The 21,734-nt window shown below is 37.5% G+C and overlaps 1 protein-coding gene across 1 annotated transcript; it reads right to left on the reverse strand.

Moving 5' to 3' along the window:
* Nucleotides 1-1,224: 1,224 nt before the first annotated feature.
* On the reverse strand, nt 1,225-7,552 carry LOC127427405 (carbonic anhydrase 4-like). Its single transcript, XM_051675002.1, has 9 exons — nt 7,477-7,552; nt 7,257-7,329; nt 4,638-4,664; nt 4,273-4,443; nt 3,627-3,778; nt 3,414-3,515; nt 3,250-3,322; nt 2,140-2,306; nt 1,225-2,030 (listed from the first exon to the last, which is right to left on the reverse strand). The coding sequence occupies exons 2-9, from the start codon at nt 7,327-7,329 to the stop codon at nt 1,821-1,823; spliced, it is 975 nt and encodes a 324-aa protein (XP_051530962.1). The 5' UTR covers nt 7,477-7,552; the 3' UTR covers nt 1,225-1,820.
* Between the last annotated feature and the right edge of the window lie 14,182 nt (nt 7,553-21,734).

Genomic DNA, 21,734 nt, shown 5'->3' on the forward strand with positions numbered 1-21,734 from the left:
GTTTCTTGTGGCAGGTATGGCTCCTCGGAGGCGGGCCTCCTGCACCCGCGCGCCCAGCTGTGGCACAATCCCACCCTAGTCACAATGGTCTCGACGGGTCATGAGGGCAATTCCCCTTGCACAGACAATGAATAATGAATTTAATCCAAAATGGATTAAATTCATTACTTTCCTCAATTCTACAAACAATACCGGTATAACCGGTATTGTTTGTAGAATTGAGGAAAATAATGAATTTAATCCATTTTGGTGGTGCGCTGTGAATACTTTCCGGATGCACTGTATATATATATATATATATATATATATATATATATATATATATATATATATATATATATATATACACACACACAGGGTTGGGAGGGTTACTTTTTAAATGTATTCCACTACAGATTACAGAATGCATGCTGTAAAATGTAATTTGTAACGTATTCAATTAGATTACTCAAGGTCAGTAACGTATTCTAACTACTTTGGATTGCTACTTCAGCACTGGTAGATTTTTTCACTTGTTTTGAGTATAAAAACTCTGCCAGTACAGGAAGACAAAATACACATGCTAAAAATACATTCTCTGAAAAACCTAAATATGTTATGCAGTGTTAATTCTAAAACAAGATTAATCTAACTGATCTTGTTTTAAGGATTTTAGATATTTTTACAGGAAAACAATAAAAAAATTTTTATCAAGAATACGATTTTTGCCCTAATATCAAATGTCTTACTAGAAAAAAAGAAATTATGATCCAATGTGAATTTTCTTGATAAAAAAAATTATCATGCCTGGTAACATGTGCATGTAAAATAGCTAGAAATAGCATTTTAGCTTGGCGTAAAGCTGACAATTTACTCAGGGTTTATTTCTATTTCTTATGCTTCAAACTTACTTCAGACTTACTTCTCTGTCTGCTCGTATGAATGTAACACATCATAAGAAAGTGTTTCACCGCTGTTCAAATGCACTTTGGATCGCATCAGTTATATGAATAAATGTTTTCCATCTGAAAGGACTAAATATTAAATAAAACAAATGACAATAAAATGCAAAGTAATCTCTTCAGTAATCAAAATACTTTTTGAATGTAGCTTTATTCTAATTACCAATGATTTAAATTGTAACTGTAGTGGAATACAGATACTTATATTTTGTATTTTAAATACGTAATCCCATTACATGTATTCAATTAATCCCCAACGCTGTATATATACAGTATGTAGATATTTTGTGTGTGTGTGAGAGAGAGAGTGAGAGAGAGAAAGAGAGAGGGAGAGAGAGAGAGAGAGAGGGAGGGAGAGAGAGAGAGAGAGAGAGAGAGGGAGAGAGAGAGAGAGAGAGAGAGAGAGATGAAAGAGACACATTCCATTATTAACCAGCAAACATTATTTTTTTCCAGTTGGAATAACTAAAGTATGCCATGTCTGCCATAGCTTGTGAGTGTATTCAGCAGTCATATTATGTAAAATTCAGAGAGAAAAAAAAACTACAAAGGAATGTTCTCTGATATTCAATATTACACATACTGTTTTTACAGTTACAACTTAAGCTTCATATACATCATACTGTCAAAACTCCAAGGCTATGTTATGCTAACATATAGATGTTTGTGCATTTGCAAAATGTAGAACAGTTAAGTATCATCAACTAATAACAGAACTTGTATGAAAGCTAGCACATTATTTACTCAATGAATAATGTGAATAATGAGAAATAAATTAAATCAGATCATAATGCTGTTAAAAGAACTAGTTCTTTTTAATTTTGGGTGAACTATTCTTTAAAGAGTGGACTTTATTACTCTATTTTCAAACACTAGTTTTTATAGCCAGCACAAACTGGAAAAGAGAAATATTGTGGTAATACAGAAAGAAGTTGCAGTCGCTGATGATGGTAATGCAGAGGTCACAGTTCCTGCCACCTGTGATGTCACAACTCTGCCATTCAGGGACTGAACACCTCTGAAGTTGTTAGTAATCAGAATTTGCGGGCTTGTGTCCTTGAAATGGACAGTTGAGCTGAAGAGGCTGATCTGTTTGGAGAGAATTTAAAATGATCTTAGAAAGTGAAGAATGTACCATTCTCAACCTAATAATAAATTATTCTTTTCTAATGTTAATCATAGAGTTGCATTGACTTACCAACTCATGACTGACTTTGATGGTGTCTTTAAACACAGTCCAGATCACAACTTCATTACAGCTGGGTGTGGTAAGGGAGCCTTGGTAACGGTAATATTTTGTTCTGTCCACATTTTCGAGCAGACTGTCCATTGTAATTTGGTTCATGATGTCTGATGTTGTATTACCTAAATATATACCAGAAGGTCTAAAGAAAATACCCATCTCTCTTCAACTTATTTGAGGATGTTTGCAAAATTATGCAGGTGAAGGGAGTATACATTAGTATACAATGAGCCCAAAAAGTATTTGGATACTTTAGCCACACTAATAAATTGATGAATGCCTTTGCATAATATTATAAAACCTCTAGCATCATTTGTTTACAGATGCCACTTAGAATAGTTGATCTAATGCAATAACATTAATACATTTTAAGTGTGGCTTAAAGGTGCACACAATTTTTGGCAGATGCTAAAACTAGGTGCCATTTACACCCCAGTGCAAATAGTGGCAAATATTATCTGCACCCCAACCTTGGTACAAATAATGGTAAATACTATTTGCACCCCTATTTAATAATTAACATACAGTATAGGGCATCACTGCAGCGTGTTTATTGTGTTTAATTATAGTGTCACAGACACCGTACACCAACCCCTTCACCTAAACACAACCCTAACCCGGGTAGCACATGTACATCTCCAAGATGTCTGTTTTAGGTATTTTCATCTGGAAAGCATCACATTTTAATTAACATCTGCTAAACATCCTTAAAGATCAGATTAATAAACATTCTAAATCATAAACGTCTCAAAGTCATCTGCTGAATGTCTTATTGACATCCGAGAGGAAATGTCTAATAGACGTATTGCAGATGAGCAAACAACGTAAAAAAATGTTTTTTATCTCAGTAGCCGCTCTTTAATTGGACACTTTTACTCATGGATTAAATTAATCATGGTTTACTGTGAATTGTGAATTTCTACAATGACATCGGTACCTGAAAACTATTGTGCTTGAACGAGTAGCACTCTAAGTGGCAGTGCAAGTACAAGATGACATATTCAAAATATTACTGAGTGCAAAGCATTCAAACTGTATGGGCAGTTGACAAAACCATTTTCTTACCTGCATTGGTGATGTTTGACAAGTAAGATGTTAAGATTTTCCAGCTTTTTGTATTGCTTGTGTCATTGGTTCCCTAATGGTTAAATAAAAGTACATTTATAATATGTATTTACTTAAGGGTTGCATTTCCCTTCTCTGAATGTAATAAAGATGGCATTGCTTACCTCGATGAAGAAACCAAGAACAGCTAATCCTGTTGTGTCATTAGCAGCTAAAGCTTCTTTAACACTTCCGTTGTACTTTGAATGAACGTTCACAATGTGCAGCTGAAAGACAGAATTAAAGTGACAGTGACAGAGTACATACAGTGAATGATTGATCACATACTGTACATATAAATTCAATCATTCAGTTATTTTTTCCTATCCTATTCATACCTCCATTGGGTATTTTTTGCCATCCACAGTGTGCTCAGAGCCAGGTCCGGAGCTGCCGTTACCCCAGTGGAGATGGAATTGTACAGAGGTATAAAGACCAGGAAGATCACCTCCCTCCACTGTCATTGTATCACCATCCAGGTTGACCACCACTGAGAAGACCGTTAATATTTTACTTACAAGGTCAACCACATACTGACATTGAGCATCAGGCACTGTGTATCACCAACATCTCTGTACTAGTGCCTACATTTGTACTTTTCTGAGCATTTTTTTTTTTAAAGTTGTATATTGTGGCACTTCTTTTGTTACTGTGTTCCAAGGATTAAATGCTTTTGTTGCAGTATTCCTCACAGGTCTCTTTGAAAAATAAATAAATAAAGCACCAACTAAATAAATAAATGTAAATGTTGTGATAGCTTTATCACAGGTATGATCAGTTAATTAATCTTTTAACAAGACATTAACAACACAATAAGCCAAATACAGTCAGTTGTAATGAAAATACAAGTCTTGAATTGTAAGGCAACCAGACTATATTTTTTAAGAGATAGCAAACCCTAAAAAAAATGGCGTTTTATCGGTGTGTCAAATAAATGCAGAAAACATCTACAAATTAAGTTTCCTGTTGGACAGCACCCCTTACCAGAATCACCACTGTTTAAAATTGTCATAAAGGTTGCGTTGTCACCAAAACCAGTAAAGTTGAATGTGGTCAGTTTGGGATTTGCCTGAACATTTGCAGTCACAATATCAATGGGAGATTGCCTTGATCCATTGCAGAATTGTGAGACAATTTTGGGCCACTTGGTAAAATCTATTACAAATGAACATAAAACCAGTAAAATTTACTTTTGCTCATGAAAACATCACAATATAAATAAGAGCATGCTGATTCACTAATTAAACACCCATAATGTGGAATTTTAAATGTAAATTGAGCAAGAATTTATTCAAAGTTTGATGTATGTGTGTATTTTACGGTGAAAAAATAAATTAAATCATACTTACTGCAGGCTGGCTCGTGATAGCACCATGCTGTTAGGATAAAATTACAGTATTAAATGAATAGCTCACAAAAAAAAAAAAAAAAAAAAAGAAAAACATCAGTTACTCATAATTTTTTTTTTATATAAAGATAAAATAGTGCCTAAATGATTTGCACACACTGCGTAAGATTTGTGAAAGCGTAAATCAAACTGCAAGCATACATTTTTTGCATGTGCACAGAACGTTTTGTAAAAGGTGTAAATCAAGTTGCAGGTGTCACTGTTCCTACTCAACCTGCCCAGAGCGGGATTCGAACCAGCAATCCCTGGCATGGGAACCGGACGTGCTAGCAAGGAGGTTATAAAAGCCATGGCCCTAGCCTTGGTCGCTAGTGCGGCTCTTAAGGCCAGGAGAGTGAGGTGTTCACACTGCACAGATATCATGAACCAGCTGGCTAACGTTACATAAGCATAAGAAAAAAATATTTGCAATATTTTAATGCTTTGCATAAGTGTAATTCATGTGTTGTGAATCTGTAACTTCATATTAACACAAAATAAATTTGATCTGTATTCTTCTGACTTCCTTTTTTTTTTTTTTTTGCACTTACACTTTTGGACTGTATTTGTGCCTAAACATGGCCACAAACATTGCAAAGCTGCAATCAGTGACATGCAAGCAAAGAAAGGGTGTCATGAACAGCAAAACGGAATGACTGCATAGAATCAGTCTGTATTTGTAAAATTAACTACTGCAAACGTGTAAATGTGGCAAAAATATTTTCCAGAAATAATCGGATATACACTGTTCCGTCTTCCCTTTTCTTTGTGCTCACACATTTGGCATGACTTTCTCACTGAAAAGAGTTTTGCAAGCATGTGGGGAAGGTGGATCTACCTTCATCATTTAACCAATCAAATGAGGTTTTTGTTGACCAGTTAACCATGATCTGATTGGTTTAATAATGTGACAGACTTCTTCTACTTCTTCTTCTTCTTCATATGGTTTATCTTCTCTCCTCTGGCTAATTTCTCCTTTCTGCTAATTCTGTGTAATTTTGTTTTTGGATGGATGGATGGATAGATAGATAGATAGATAGATAGATAGATAGATAGATTAGATAGATAGATAGATAGATAGATAGATAGATAGATAGATAGATTTACTTATATGATTTTGTTCTCTAGAATGAGTTCTATGATATCAGCAAATTCCATACATCCGTCTGTCCGTCCATCCATCAATCCATCCAAATGCCATGCCAATGATGATTAAAAGTAACTAAAATTCAATTAAAATAATGAACAGCAACAAAAAGAAACATTTGAACACTAGATTAAGATTAAGATTTATATCAATAAATGGTGTTGGCTCATCTTTACAGACACAATAAAAGAACCGAACATGTATTAATATTTAAGTTTAATATTTAAGAGAGAGAGAGCCTACCATTCTGCCAGAGGAACGAAGCTGAGCCATATGAAGAAGAAGCTGTCAGTCACATTATTTCACTAATCAGATCAGAGTAAACTGGTCAACTAAAAATTTGAATGGGTACTTGAAGCAGGTAGACCCGCCTACCCCATTCACTTGCAAAACTCTTTTGAGTGAGAAAGTCATGCCAAAAGTGTGCGAGCAACAAAATGGAAGAAAGAACAATGTACAGTATATCAGATTATTTCTGGAAAATATTTTCGCCACAAACACAAATCATTTGCACTTTTGCAATAGTTTATTTTTACACATACAGACTAATTCTGCGCGGTCATAAAATTTTGCTGTTCATGACACCCATTCTTTCCTTGCATATCGCTGATTGCAGGTTTTCAATGTTTTAGGCCATGTTTAGGCACAAAAACAGTGCCAAAATGTAAGCGTGAAAAAAAAGGAAGTCTGAAGAATACAATTTTCTTAGTGTTAATTTGAAGTTACAGATTCACAACACATGAATTACACTTATGCAAATAATTTAAGTATTGCTAATATATTTTTCTTACACTTGCATCTTGATTAACACATTTACAAAATGTTCTGTACGTATGCAAGTTATTTTTAAGCTTGCAATTTGAGTTATGCTTTCACAAATCTTACTCTACACATGCAAATCTTTTAGGCACTAATTTAACTTAATTTGACATATTTTTACTATAAATTGTCTTCCCTGCCCAGTAGCTGGTGATATGAACCAAGAATGCAAATCGCCAAAACATTCATAAACATTGATTGAACAACTTGGGTGTTTCTCACCCACACCTGTCATATTGCTTCTGAACATATGGATTTAACCACTGGTGCCGAATGCATTACTTTTATGCTGTCTGTATGTGCTTTTTGCAGTTTCAAAGTTCTGGCCACTATTAAATAGCATAGAATGGACCTACAGAACTGAGATATTCTTCTAAAACATTTGGTTTGTTTTTAGCATTTTTATTTTTTATTTTTTATTATTATTTTTTTATTTTTTTGTAGCCTATCTCTTTAACAAATAATCAAAGAAAAGACAGCTAGAATGTGACACTATGCCCTAAAAAGTTTTAGAGCCTTTAATGTCTACTCGATATTGCTAAAAAGCATAAATGAAAAGAAATAAGCGAAAATAGGTCTATTGTGATTAAGTGATGCTGAGGTTCATCTGCTCACCCACTGTTGAGTCTGTACTGTGAGCAGTGGGACACAGAATGGCAGCAAGGCACGTTACCAGCAAGATAATCATCTAAATAAATAAAAAATAAAAAATCAAATCCTTACAATGAAGAACTATACATATACAAACATCCTAGGGGAAAATTGTTAAGATTCATCATTTTGTACCCAAACTAAATTTTAATTTCATTTCATTTGAAACGGATAAATGTCTTACCTTAGTCTTTGAAGAGACTGACCTGTCTGTGTGCAGAAATATTATGACGTGGCTTCATTGCCGAATATTAATACTCTTGGCTGCTCACCTGTATGTGGGTGTGTCAACTGCATTTGTGTCTGCGTCTGCTGACGAAAAACGAACTGCCGATCAAATCGTTATCAGAGCGTTGCAAGGTGCGCCTTCACATGTCACCACCTCGTTAGAAATCTTTCATTTCAGATTCAGAAGATTACTTTCAAATGTATAATGGATCATATTCGAATCATCTTTGGTGTGAGGTGATCTGCGATCGCGCACCTCAGCATCAGTTGGTTCGCAATTTCTCTTGACATGTCTCATTCACCAAATCCACCACTGGAATCTGGTTTCTCATTTCCAACCATTAAAATGCTGTCAAAGTCGCGTTTTTGTCGCTGAATAGCAAACACTTAAAGTAGCATAAATCATAGGAGAAGTTTATATCATTCACAGTACTATAACATTAGCTGACTTCCTTAGTTAACATAAACTAACAAGGAACATACTTTTACAGCACTTTTCAGTGTTGGTTTATTTGGCTTATAACAGCAGCAGAACCCTTTTGGGTGCTGAAGTCTTTTTTAGGGGAAACTGTAGGCCTACTTTGAAAGTGCTGGGGTATAGAACCTTAAAAAGGTTTTGGGATCCGGGGGGAAACACCTTTATGAGGCTGGGGAGAGGAGAGTGAGTTGATACATTTTTAATTTTTTTAAATAGGTTCCTTTTCATCAATTGAGAACATGATAGTTTATTTACAAATCTGGCATCAACATGATATGGCAGCATTTCTGAGAAGGCAGCTGACCTCTAGGAGAATGTTCCAATCTTTTCAATGTTATTTTCGTGATTTCTACAAGCTGTATGATTCAAACCTTTATAGAACATTTAAGGGGCCCTGCTTTAAATTATTAATAATAACAACACTGCCTTGCATAATGAAGCACTGTATTCCTTTTTAATCATGCATTTGTTAAAACTATATACTAGCATCAAAACTATAGATGCGTTCATATAAATCATAATATATTCAGCTGTAGACACACAACTCTACTACTGAAATTACACATTAGTCGTAAAAATCCACAATAAAGACCCTTTTCCATGTGCTTCGTAAAATGTATCTAAATTTCTAGTTGTTCCTGCTCATCCTCTTGAAAGAGGATGGGGAAGTTTACTGTTAAAGAAAGAAGGGGAAAAAAAGGACATCCAGCTGTATTGTAAGACAACATTGTGGTATGCAGACCAATGCCATTCCTCCCTCTTATTCTTTTTTAAGTCACTGTAGATCTGCTCACATTAGGCCAAACTCCCGGTCTGTCTCAGAGAGACCATGATTCATGACATGACAATTAGAGGGTGTGACAAGAAGGAGGGCGGGGCTGGGCCTACGCATGCCTGGCCCCCAATCGGGTGAATAAGCCAAGGAGAGGGATAAATGCAGTGGGATGTGGCAGTTTGGGAGAGAGAGAGCCACATGCAGCTGTAGTGTTTGTGTTTTGTCTTTATGATTTAATTTCTCATTAAACATTATTTTGATGGTTTGTCCGGTTCCCACCTCCTCCTTTCCATTTTAACTTTGTAACATTGGTGCTGAAACCCAGGAAGGGGGAGGGACATCAACAACAAAGATGTTGTTAAGACTTTGCACATCACAAAGATCCTTTGAAAGAATTCCTGCATTGTCACAATGTTTTTTTTTTTTTTTAGTTTTTTTTTTCTTTTTAGGCGTAAAGCATGATTTCAGCTCAGCACTAAGCCATTCTTTTTCTGAGTTATATATCTATATATCTGTGATCTAGATCTGCTTCAGTCTCTTGGCCTATGGACCAAAATTCCTCTCAAACATCAGATGACTGACAACATTTCCTGTTAACATCCTTAAATCTTACATAAGATCATTGTAAACGTATGTATTATTTTTTAATTGAATTATCTTTATTTGAAGGCCTTTCTCAGCAAATATCGATTATGTGCGATTGTGATTAATTTAATTATTCGGCAAGTCATGTAATTAGACTAGATTACAAATTTGAATCACCTGACAGCCCTTTTTTTAAAAGTTAAAAGTTTTATATGTTAACATTGGTTAATGAATTATAAAATAACATGAACCTTTTTTTTTTTTTATTAACATTAACCAAGATTTAAAAGTGCTGTTAAAAACTGTGTCCATTGCTAGTTCATGACACCTAATGTATTTACTAATGTTAACAAAAAGAAACTTTTTGTAAAATGTTATTGTTTGTTTTTACCAAATGCCAGTTCACAATATGAAATAATTAAAATGTCATCTTAATTAAAAACCCAATGAGGTAATATTGTTGGTTGTTTTATTTCTCACAAGAATATTCACAGTTCTAAACATGAATTTTGTTTTCAAGGAAACACCCCAATTAAAATAGTCATTGAGGTTTGTCTTTAATTATGGTGTTGCGGATGAGCACATATGAAACTTATGAAACATGCACACTGCTTTCTTTACAGTTCTCACTTCTGCCCTACGGTATGTGTAGGGCACAGTGATGCAAACTTTTAAATGGAATTCACCCTAGTTAACAGATCAAGACACACCTGGGTGCAATTAACAAGGTGAAAATGAGACAAAAAAGAAGACAAGGAAACAAGACAAAAGGTTACCAAATAATATAGGCAAATCCAAAGACAAAGCAGAAAATCCCCAAAACTGTTACACAGCCTCACCCCTTGGGATAGCTCTTGAAACCTGTAAAACAACAAAAACAAAACTCAAAAAAGACTCAAAAGTTCTGGGTCATGTGAAGGCATGGACTCTTCTGCACTGGAACATGGTGTAGAGATGGCGAGAAGACCTGAGCTTTGCTTCAGGCAAATGTAATGGTTCTGGGGAAGTCAAAGGTGGTGATCATGAGTTAGACTGTGACTCATGGACTGTCACTGGGTTAATGATAGGAGTAGGAATAAGCGGAGGCTAAGACATGAAGGTTAAGCAAGCAGAGCTTTAAAATACAAGAAAAAAGATTACAAAAGGAAAGCATGGCATAATGTAGGCAAAACCAAAGACATGAAAAAAAAATAGATATTTTGAATTTTACTTTCACTGATTACTAGATTAAACTGTTACTAGTGCACTTGAACTATTTACCACAGTTGCATTCACAATCTCAATCACATGACAAAGTGAGTAATGGCAACATTTTTAGCACTTCTTTGGATGTAAGAAAGGTGTTCTTGATTGAGATTGTGACAGAACTACCAATGCTGAATTAAATGAAATCAATGCGGTAACACTGACAACATGATCACACAAGAAGTCGTCATGTTGCTACCGAATGTTCCAGTACCCTGACATCAACCCCATTCTACCAAGTTACTGACAAGTGCCATGCCCCATCACACATTTTTGCATTAGTTAGTTTACTTTGTCCTGTGGTACGAGTGAGAGCACTTTGCGTCAGCAGCATCAGAGACCCGGATTCTCATCCTGCGTAAAAGTAATCGTGTTAACATAAGCAGTGATGAACGCGATTAAGAAATTCAATTTTCCCTCTATGATACAGATGAATATTTAATAAAATGAACATGAACATATAAGGGTAATTACTATGAGTTGGCAACAATGTAACAAACAGTAATGTTAAGCAGTTGAAATTGTATATTACTGCATTACGTTAAGCATTTGCTTTTGTACAGTGGTGGAAAGAGTACTGATTTTTTTTTTTTTTTTTTTTTTTTTTTTGCTACTGAAGAAATAATTCACTAGAGTACAAGCAGAAGTGCTGAGAAATATTATGACACAACTAAGAGTAAATAAGTAGTTTGCAGAAAAACTACTCAAGCAATTACATTACAAGTTACATTATGAAAATTATATTATATATAGTATATACGCTTCAATTTTTAGAACACAAAGAGATTTTTGATTTTTGTTCTTGAAAGAAATTGATGCTTACTTTCACCAAGGATGCATTAAATTGATCAAAAATACTGCATAAAATCATTAATTGCAAATTATTATTACGGTTTGAAATAATTGTTTTAAGTGGTATTTATTAAATATTTACTTTACCAGTGATAGCAAACATATACTGTGTCACTTGTTGCTTAAAAAAGCATTTTAGGGGGCCTGGGTAGCTCAACAAGTAATGACGCTGACTACACACCTGGAGCCGCAAGTTCGAATCCAGGGCATGCTGAGTGACTCCAGTCAGTCTTCCTAAGCAACCAATTGGCCCGGTTGCTAGGGTGGGTAGTCACATTGGGTTAACCTCCTTGTGGTCGCTATTATGTTGGTCTCGCTCTCGGTGGGGCACATGGTGAGTTGTGCGTGGATGCCGCGGGGAATAGTGTGAGCCTCCACACGCACTAGGTCTCCGCGGCAATGTGCTCAACAAGCTACGTGATAAGATGCGCAGATTGACTCTCTCAGATGCGGAGGCAACTGAGATTCATCCTCTGCCTCCTGGATTGAGGCAAGTCACTACACCACCATGAGGACTTAGAGCACATTGGGAATTGGGCATGCCAAATTGGGTAGAAAATGGGGAGAGGAAAAAAAAGCATTTTAAAGTGCTAATTTGTTAATAAGAAAATGTTCTTATTATTAGAGCAATTGAAAATGGTTGCGCTACCATGTGGAAATCACAATACAGTGGGTTTTTCCCCCATTTGCAGAGGTATTGAGTTCTTAAAGTTGCATTACACTTGCCAGTCAATTTTTGGTTTTAAAAATTGGCAAAAAGAAACACATTTCTCCTGAAATTCTATTTTATTCTATATTCTATTTTGTTTTAGAGAGATGAAGGTTATTCCATGCATTACTGTTTAAAAAAAAAAATAAAATAAAAAAAAAAGGGTCTAACCAGGATAGAAAGGGAAGTGGACAGCCAGATGCACAATTAAAAGACACAGTCTATAGTTTGAGAAACAGACTCCTCACAGGTCCTAAACTAGTGGCTTCTAAATGCCAAAAACCTGCACTGCTGCAAGATGAGTCTTAGACAAACATTTTTAACATTCTAAATGTCTCTAAATCATCTCTAAAATACATAATGTTAATTGTGACTGAAACACATTCCTATTTCAGATTTATTCGCTTTCACATATGTCCAAGTATTTTGGCTATTAAATTAACATACTGTACAAAACTTATATAATGCAATATCATAGAGGAGGAAATGTATCCTCCATGATATTGCAGCAATTTTCCAGATATGGAAAGAGATTATTAAGCAAACTGTTATCAACTCCTACATGCTAACTGAATAAAATAAGGCAAAAATAAAAATTCCACAGTGTTTAGTGAGAGATATGATTGATTCAAACACTAAAAGAGGTTGTTCTGTATATGTATTATTGTATTACAGTTGATATAATAAAGTCTTAATTACCATTATGGTTATTAACATATTGAGGTATTATTATTAAGTAAATTGTAGCATTTAGTTACATTATGTTTTGTGATTTCTCATACATTCTTTATATAACATCCATTACTTGTGCACTTTTGGCCTCTAGCGGGTGAGGCTTTTTAGACAGATAAACAGTAGCACAGGGCAGGGAAGTACAGTACAGCATCATGAGAGAGAGTTTTACCCACTAGGACAGTTTATTTTGAACAAGAGGGGCAAACAGTTACAGAATTTAACATGGGAGTATAATACCAAACTGATGTGGATTGATAGAAGCAGAGAGTCTGTCTGTGTGCACGATGGCACGAGGAACCGGACGGCGGGGAAAAAATAATGTTCCGTGAAAAGTCAAAAGAAGATCGCAATGTATATAATTTTAACTATATCAGATATTATTAATAAAACACAGGATATTTTGAATTTCAGGGATATTGTTGTCAATTTCTGTGGCGTTTTTGCCCCGAGTCCCTGTTAATTTATGACACTATTGGCATTGTATATTTCTAAGAAAATTTTTTTTTTGACATATAGTATCAAGTAAACAAGATATCCCCACATATATGTCAAACTACATTGTGTTAATGTTTGGCACAGTTAAAACATTGCCTACCTTAAAAACAAGTGAAGTCTGATCAGTGGTTAAACTTGTTCAGATGGTTCCCTTGTACCTGAATGAACGGCTCCTTTCCAGAATAAAATGAAATATGCAGAAAATCACAGTATTACAGTTCTTGAATAGTGACAGGGCAGAAAGTCTTGGAGAAGCTAGAGAAGAGAGGAGGTGGCATCTCTAAATAAATGATGCTACAGCTTTTCTCAGGACTAACTTCACTTTTCTCATTTTTGCAATTAGCTACAGTAATTCCAACCAACTGGTCTCAAAGTCATTTTCAGTGGATGTATAAAGTAAATTTCCCTCAGGTTCACACAGGTGTCCAAACAAAGTAACCACAGGTGTAGTTTATCACATTAACTATGGACATGTTCCACTAATGTAGTTTGAGAACCTGCAAGTATCCAAATGCTTTTTGTCTTCATTTTGAATAACTAGTGAGTAGCTTTGTATTGTCAAAAAGCTCGGTTGTCATTTGTAATTTTTCATTTTGTTCTATCTAAAAAATATGTGTTCCTATCACAGCCATTAGGCTTCACAAATTTATTTATTTATTTTTTTTTTAATTAAAAATCAACAGTTTCGTAAACTGAAGGTATGCAAGATGTTATCAGACTAGCAGGTTTTCCTGGTCTTTTTCATAATTCTCTTCATCTTTTCTTACTGTTCATCTCTCTCTCACTCTCTTTCTGTGTGTGCGTGCGCGCATATACAAAGGAAAAAGAGGTCATGTGGTTTCACTTTTTTTCTTTTTTGTTTTTTTGTACAGTTGAGTGCAGGTTTAATGTGACCCATAAATGTGTTTGTGGGTGTGTTACCTGTAATTAAATCCTTGCTCATTCAACATGTTTTGATTTTGCTTGCTTGCATGTACCTGGATTTCTGCATAAGCTGGTAATGAAATGTATCTGATCTCCAGTTAAGTCACAGCAAAGACACAGTCAGCTTAAATAACATACAAACAAATATACATTTTCATGTCTTTATTGAGCCCACCGTGTAAACATTTACCTTGCAGGGTAGAACAATTATGTGAATTTCTTGGCCAATCACTTCTCCAAAAGCTACCTGAAGTCAGGAGTCAGCCTACCTGAGCTTAGTCCAATCAATGAGACGAAATTGGACTAAAGATTTTGGGTTTGCTATTCACAAGAAGCATTACCTTATGCTGTGTCAGTAGCTGACACTGTGGGGACTCCTCCATCAAGCCAATTTGATTGGCTGGTGACACTTGGTGCTCGGCCCTATGCTTAAGTCACCACGGGCATGTAAGTGGGAGCCCAGCACCACACCATCAACATTTTTTCCTTCAGGGTTGCATCAACATCTCTTGTGCTCTGGAACCCTAAATCAATGCTTTGCTGTTCTAATCTGCACCCAGTCAGCAAATAGACTCCTTCTTCTCCCTGCATGCTATAGAAAAGTACCGTATCCTTTAAACACTCTCTTGTATTGTTATTGTATCTTTCTTGTATTATTTGTTATTGTATTGTTTGCATTGTGTGTTTTCTTTCAGTGAAAATAAACTAAAAAAAACGTTTGCATTGCGACATCTTTTTAAGCATTTTTGCAAATGATTCCACAAGCACATAAAAACTAATGGTGTATCCCTCTGTCTGACGGGTACACGTGCTATTTTCTAAACAGTACTTAAGACTGATTGCATTCAATGTGAGCGCATGAAACTCATGAGGCTTGACTTTCGGCTTGCTTTCGTTCTGAAAGCTGAAGCAACTCCCCTCTCCTCCTGCAAACACTCCTCTGCGGCTCACGAGGGACCATTTGAGTGAGATGTAAGAGAATGTGATACAGAGCGCAGAGATTTTGGGAGGGTTTGTTGCAGGCTTAAGCCTTAAGTGCTTTCTCTTCTCCGTATCAAGCGGTTTGCCTGTTTAATGCAAGTGCTGTATATAGCCTGTCCTCACTGACAAAGAGCTTGCTGTAATTTATTATGTTCATTGCGAATGCATGAAACGCCCCTCTCCTCCCACTAACACACCTCTGCGGCTCCCGAGGGACTGCATGAGTGAGATGCGAGAAGACTGGCTACAGAGTGTAGAGATTTAGGGGGGTTTGTCGCTGACTCAAGCCTTGCGTGCCTCCTTTTTCCCATATCAAGCGGCTTTGTCAGGACATGACGATCTGCATCCCACAAATCAAATCAAATCAAATCAAATCAAATCACTTTATTGTCACACAGCCATATACATAAGTGCAATGGTGTGTAAAAATTGTCAGGAATTCACTTCTTGCTTTCCCCACCATTGTGAGCCAGGAACAAGAGTGTGACATCAGGATGGTTTCACCCAGATTTTCCTGTTAATGATGCCATGCCAGAAGACGGCCATGTCGCAACATGGAGGTTTAAGGCGACTCCATGTCACCTAACAGTTTTCTCGATTTCTCCACTGTTGCGAGCCAGGAATGGTGTAACACAGGACACTTTGATGCCTGTTTTTACTGTTGTTGGTGATGTGCCTCAACTCAACGGCATTCTGTCTACCACCGTATGTGGGGGACGTGCTGATTTTAAACACAAAAGTTCAATGCTTCTTCGCTAAAGATGATATTACAGGAATTACCGGTGTGCAAGGCACAAAACGGCTTCTACAGCTGCTATTTTCTGGTCACCATGTAGGATGGAGGGCTGTGACCCATACTGGACTTGAGGCACTTGAATTGGACACTTATAAGTCTCAATTCAAGGTGGTTTATCAGAGACAGATTTTATCTCATATTCATCTGCTGGACTGGTACATGTCAATCAATTTGGAAGATGTACATGTGCAGATAACCGCTTGCTACAGGCCATTTTTAAGATTCTCCTTTAAGTGGACTGCATACCAGTTCCAACCCTTTGGGTTGTCCCTGGCCCCACGCACATTTACAGAATGTGTAGTTGCCGTGGCATTTTGCTGAGGCTGTGAGGCATCAGTGTTACCTCTGCGATTGGCTGCTGCTAATTCAATCAGAGGTACAAGCATGCAAGCACAGAGACCTGTTGCTAGCGCATTTGAGCTTTAGGGTCATCTGGACAAAGAGCGTGTTGGTGCTGATGTTCTGGTCCATCCGGACAGCAATGCAGGTGTGGCGTATATGAATGTATGAAAGAGGAGTACGGTCACAGCCAATGTTGAAACTGGCGAGACGAATTCTCCTCTGGAGTGAGTTTTGTCTCCTATCTGTATGTGCATGCATGTCCCTGGACACCTGAACAGTGGAGCAGGCCAGGGAAATTGAGTCTCCATCCTCAGACAGTTCACAGGACTTGGAAGGTATTCTGGGAATCCGGGATGGACCTGTTTGCATCACCAGAGACCACAAATTGTCACCTATGGTACTCCATGGTGAAAGCTCCACTAGGCTCATATAGGACATTAATTTGATGGTGGATCTGCTCTCACAAGCTTGAGGCACAATCTAGTATCCTCAGCCAGAGCTGTGGAGACTTCATGTCTGGCCTCTGAACGGGACTCATCTGACACAATAGAGTTGTCACAACCAGTGCTAAGCACCATACAACCTGCAATGAGGAGGCTGTATGCTTTAAAAAAGAGACTTTTTGCAAACTGGTGTTCCTTCTGGGGTGATGACCCAACACATTGCCCTGTGCAGACGACACTCTCCTTTGTGCAAAAGCATAAGGATGCAGGACTCACTTCATCTGTGCTTAAGGTTTACTTCGCTATCATAACTACCACTCACAACCTCTGAGGGCTTGTCTATAGGCAAACACCCTCTGGTCAGCAGATTTCTTCATGGTGTGAGATGGCCAAGACCCTTTCGCCCTGCTACTATTCCAGTATGGGACTTAGTGCTGGTGTTAAACCTGCTTAAGGGTTCACTATTTCAGCCACTAGAGGTGGTAAGCTAACGCATACTCTCTTTGAAGACAACACTACTACTCGCTTTGGCATCAGTCCAACATGTCGGGACCTTCAGGCCTTTTTGGCCAGCAATTCTTGTTTGGACTTCGGACTGGGCATTTAGAAAGACATTCACAAGTCCAGAGAGGGTTATGTGACAAAAGTGCTGGCAAAGGGCTGAGCAAACGGTTCAGGTTGTTATCCTGCAGGCATTCTCTTCTCCTCCTTTTGAGTCAGACAAGGCTAAAAGACTGCACATGCTCCACCCTGTGAGAGCATTACACATGTGCATTGATTGAATGTGTCAATTCAAAGTGTCTGAACAACTCTTTGTTTGCTTGAAGGCTGTTTGTATCACACTCATATAATGTACACCATTCACAGGTATAGTTTATCTCAGTGGAAAAAACACAGAGCACCAGGGGATACAGTTTAAAACATAAGGTTTCAATTACAATCTTAAAAGTTCAATACAACTGTAACAGAAATGTTAATACTATATACTAAGTAATATGTAATCACAATCATAAATTAAGTCTTAAGTGAATATACTGTGAGTTTTCTGTGAAACTAATTATTACTGTATTATTGTCTGTTATCAGGAATGCTGAATGATGGAATCCAGCTGCCTCCTAGGGCCTATATACGCTGGAGAGTTTAGGGGTTGCTTCGCTCATTACCTGAGAATGAGTCCACTTGCAAGTGTGTTTATTAAATACTTATTTGAAAGGCACCTCAGTCTTTGAGTCTTTCTTACAGAATTTCCACCACAACAACATACTGAATATATAAAAAAAAGGAACACAATTGTAAATCAACAATTCATCCATGCATGGAACCCAAAATAAATAAAATCAGTCCACTTTAGTCTAAAAACGGTCCATAGAGAGATAGTTCACCAAAAATGAAAATTCTCTCATTATCTACTCACCCCAGGGGCGGATTTAGGCATGGGCGACATGGGAAGCTGCCCAGGGTGGCATCTCAAGAATAAAGCAATCCAGTTAGGAGCATTCACAAAACCCTTTCTCCAGAAATAAAGCCATCTTTTTCGCACCAAAAGCGATCGTGTCGCTTTAGAATACATTAATTTAACAGCTGGTGTCGTATGGATAACATTTATGCTGACTGTCTGTGATTTTTGGAGCTTCAAAAGAGAAATGTCCATTCACTTGCATTTTAAGGACCTACTGAGCTAAGCTGTTTTTCTATTTTTCTTCAAATGTGTTCTGGTGAAGAAAGAAAGACATAGACACCTGGGAAATCATGAGGGTGAGTAAATAATGAGAGAATTTTCATTTTTGGGTGAACTAACCCTTTAAGAGCAAAAGCTCAGTGTCTCCCAAGAAACTATAAAATTACAGTTATCAAACCGCTTATTAAAGGAATAGTTCACCCCAAAATGAAAATTTGCTGATAATTTACTCACCCTCAGGCCATCCAAGATGTATTTGAGTTTCTTTCTTCATCAAAACAGAACTTAAGACTTTTAGGATTTCATTTCAGGCCTCCTCCTCTAAACAATGCAAGTGAATGTCCTCCATTTTTTGATGGTCCAAAATGCATATTTAGGGTGCATCAAAATAATCCACACGACTCCAGTCGACAAATAAAGTTCTTCTGAATGCAAACGATTGGTTATTTTAGAAACAAAACAATATTATATACTTTTTAACTACAAATGTTTGCTTCCGTACGTCTCTGTGACGTGCGCTCATGAGAGGGATGATGTAAGCTCGTTGGTAAGGTCACGCATCACGTGGAGTCAGGAAGCGCGTTAAATTTCTTATTCATTTTAAAATTGTGTTAACTACATACAAAGCTTTGAATGGTCTTGCTCCGCAGTACTTAAGTGACCTTCTACCATGCTGTATTCCATTATGTTCATTACAATCACAAAATTCTGGCCTGTAAATAGTTCCACAAAAAATAGATACACTCACTCAGTTTAAGTCTAGACTAAAGATTTTTCTATTTAGCCAGGCATACACATAATTTATCCATCAACTCACAATTAGGCTGCTTAATTTAGGTCTGCCAAAACCAGAAACATACAGTGCATCCAGAAAGTATTCACAGCGCTTCACTTTTTCCATATTTTGTTATGTTACAGCCTTATTCCAAAATGGATTAAATTCATTATTTTCCTCAAAATTCTACAAACAATACCCCATAATGACAACGTGAAAGACATTTGTTTGAAATCTTTGCAAATTTATAAAAATGTTTTTTAAAAAAAAGAAAAATATCACGTACATAAGTATTCACAGCCTTTGCCATGACACTCAAAATTGAGCTCAGGTGCATCCTGTTTGCACGGATTATCCTTGAGATGTTTCTACAACTTGATTGGAGTCCATCTGTGGTAAATTCAGTTGATTGGACATGATTTGGAAAGGCACACACCTGTCTATATAAGGTCCCACAGTTAACAGTGCATGTCAGAGCACAAACCAAGCCATGAAATCCAAGGAATTGTCTGTAGACCTCCGAGACAGGATTGTATCGAGGCACAGATCTGAGGAAGGGTACAGAAAAATTTCTGCAGCACTGAAGGTCCCAATGAGCACAGTGGCCTCCATCACCCGTAAAAGTTTGGAACCACCAGGACTCTTCCTAGAGCTGGCCGCCTGGCCAAACTGAGCGATCGGGGGAGAAGGGCCTTAGTCAGGGAGGTGACCAAGAACCCGATGGTCACTCTGACAGAGCTCCAGCATTTCTCTGTGGAGAGAGGAGAACCTTTCATAAGAACAACCATCTCTGCAGCACTCCACCAATCAGGCCTTTATGGTAGAGTGGCCAGACGGAAGCCACTCCTCAGTAAAAGGCACATGACAGCCCACCTGGAGTTTGCCAAAAGGCACCTGAAGGACTCTCAGACCATGAGAAACAAAGATTGAACTCTTTGGCCTGAATGGCAAGCATCATGTCTGGAGGAAACCAGGCACCGCTCATCTCCTGGCCAATACCATCCCTACAGTGAAGCATGGTGGTGGCAGCATCAAGCTGTGGGGATGTTTTTCAGTAGCAGGAACTGGGAGACTAGTCAGGATCGAGGGAAAGATGAATGCAGCAATGTACAGAGACATCCTTGATGAAAACCTGCTCCACAGCGCTCTGGACCTCAGACTGGGGTGAAGGTTCATCTTCCAACAGGACAATGACCCTAAGCACACAGCAAAGATTACAAAGCAGTGGCTACGGGACAACTCTTTGAATGTCCTTGAGTGGCCCAGCCAGAGCCCAGACTTGAACCCGATTGAACATCTCTGAAGAGATCTGAAAATGGCTGTGCACCGACGCTCCCCATCCAACCTGATGGAGCTTGAGTGGTCCTGCAAAGAAGAATGGGAGAAACTGCCCAAAAATAGGTGTGCCAAGCTTGTAGCATCATACTCAAAAAGACTTGAGGCTGTTATTGGTGCCAAAGGTGCTTCAACAAAGTATTGAGCAAAGGCTGTGAATACTTATGTACATGTGATTTTTATTTTTATTTTTTTTTCATAAATTTGAAAAGATTTCAAACAAACTTCTTTCACATTGTCATTATGGGGTATTGTTTGTAGAATTTTGAGGAAAATAATGAATTTAATCCATTTTGGAATGAGGCTGTAACATAACAAAATGGGGGAAAAGTGAAGCGCTGTGAATACTTTCCGGATGCACTGTATATCATGATCCATAACTCTGCAAAAAATGTTATGGCATCTACGCTAATAGTATTCTATTTGTTTTCCTGCCTCAACCTCAGGATTCATATCCACGGGTTACCAGAGCCAGCCAGATCCAGATCCATTCCTGCTTGGTGTCTGGCTCCAATGCTATGTGTCTGAGTGATGATGACTAAATGCAGCGGTGCCAGCCAGATATCACTTCAGTCTATTACGATGGACTTCAGAGGGTGAACTGATGCCAACTCCAACCATAAGACATGGGATAATTCATATGCCACTGCCTGAACCTTGGACTTAGGATAGACCTCACCGAAATGACCTGCCGGTTGAACTGCGATGCACCTCACTGATCTCTGCCTGCATCACCTTGGTCTAATGATGGACTACACTCTTAAAATGGAATACACAGACTATCAATAAACTGCCAACAAAAGCTTTCATCCATTAGCTAACAAAGGACAATGCATCTATGTGAACTTTTACAGTTAATCCAGGATGAACTTCAAAGACATTAGTCATTAATCTTACAGTTCATACAACATTTTTATTTAAACACTATCCCTTAACACATTATATTCATGATGTTAGCCAGAGGGGAACTGGCCCCCACAGTGATCCTGGTTTTTCCCAATGTTATTTTTCTCCATTAACCAACATCTTATGAAGTTTTGTGTTTGTAAGGGGGTTCAGTGGAAAG

This window comes from Myxocyprinus asiaticus, chromosome 36 (genome assembly GCF_019703515.2).
Source record: "Myxocyprinus asiaticus isolate MX2 ecotype Aquarium Trade chromosome 36, UBuf_Myxa_2, whole genome shotgun sequence".
Lineage (NCBI taxonomy): Eukaryota > Metazoa > Chordata > Actinopteri > Cypriniformes > Catostomidae > Myxocyprinus > Myxocyprinus asiaticus.

Bases quoted from the DNA above. Each gene is read 5' to 3' on its own strand.
- LOC127427405 (XM_051675002.1), bottom strand. From the start codon at position 7,329: ATGATTATCTTGCTGGTAACGTGCCTTGCTGCCATTCTGTGTCCCACT. The intron at 4,444-4,637 runs GTAAGTATGATT...CATTTGTAATAG, and splicing joins CTATCACGAGCCAGCCTGCA to ATTTTACCAAGTGGCCCAAA. The intron at 3,779-4,272 runs GTAAGGGGTGCT...CGGTCTTCTCAG, and splicing joins TTTAAACAGTGGTGATTCTG to TGGTGGTCAACCTGGATGGT.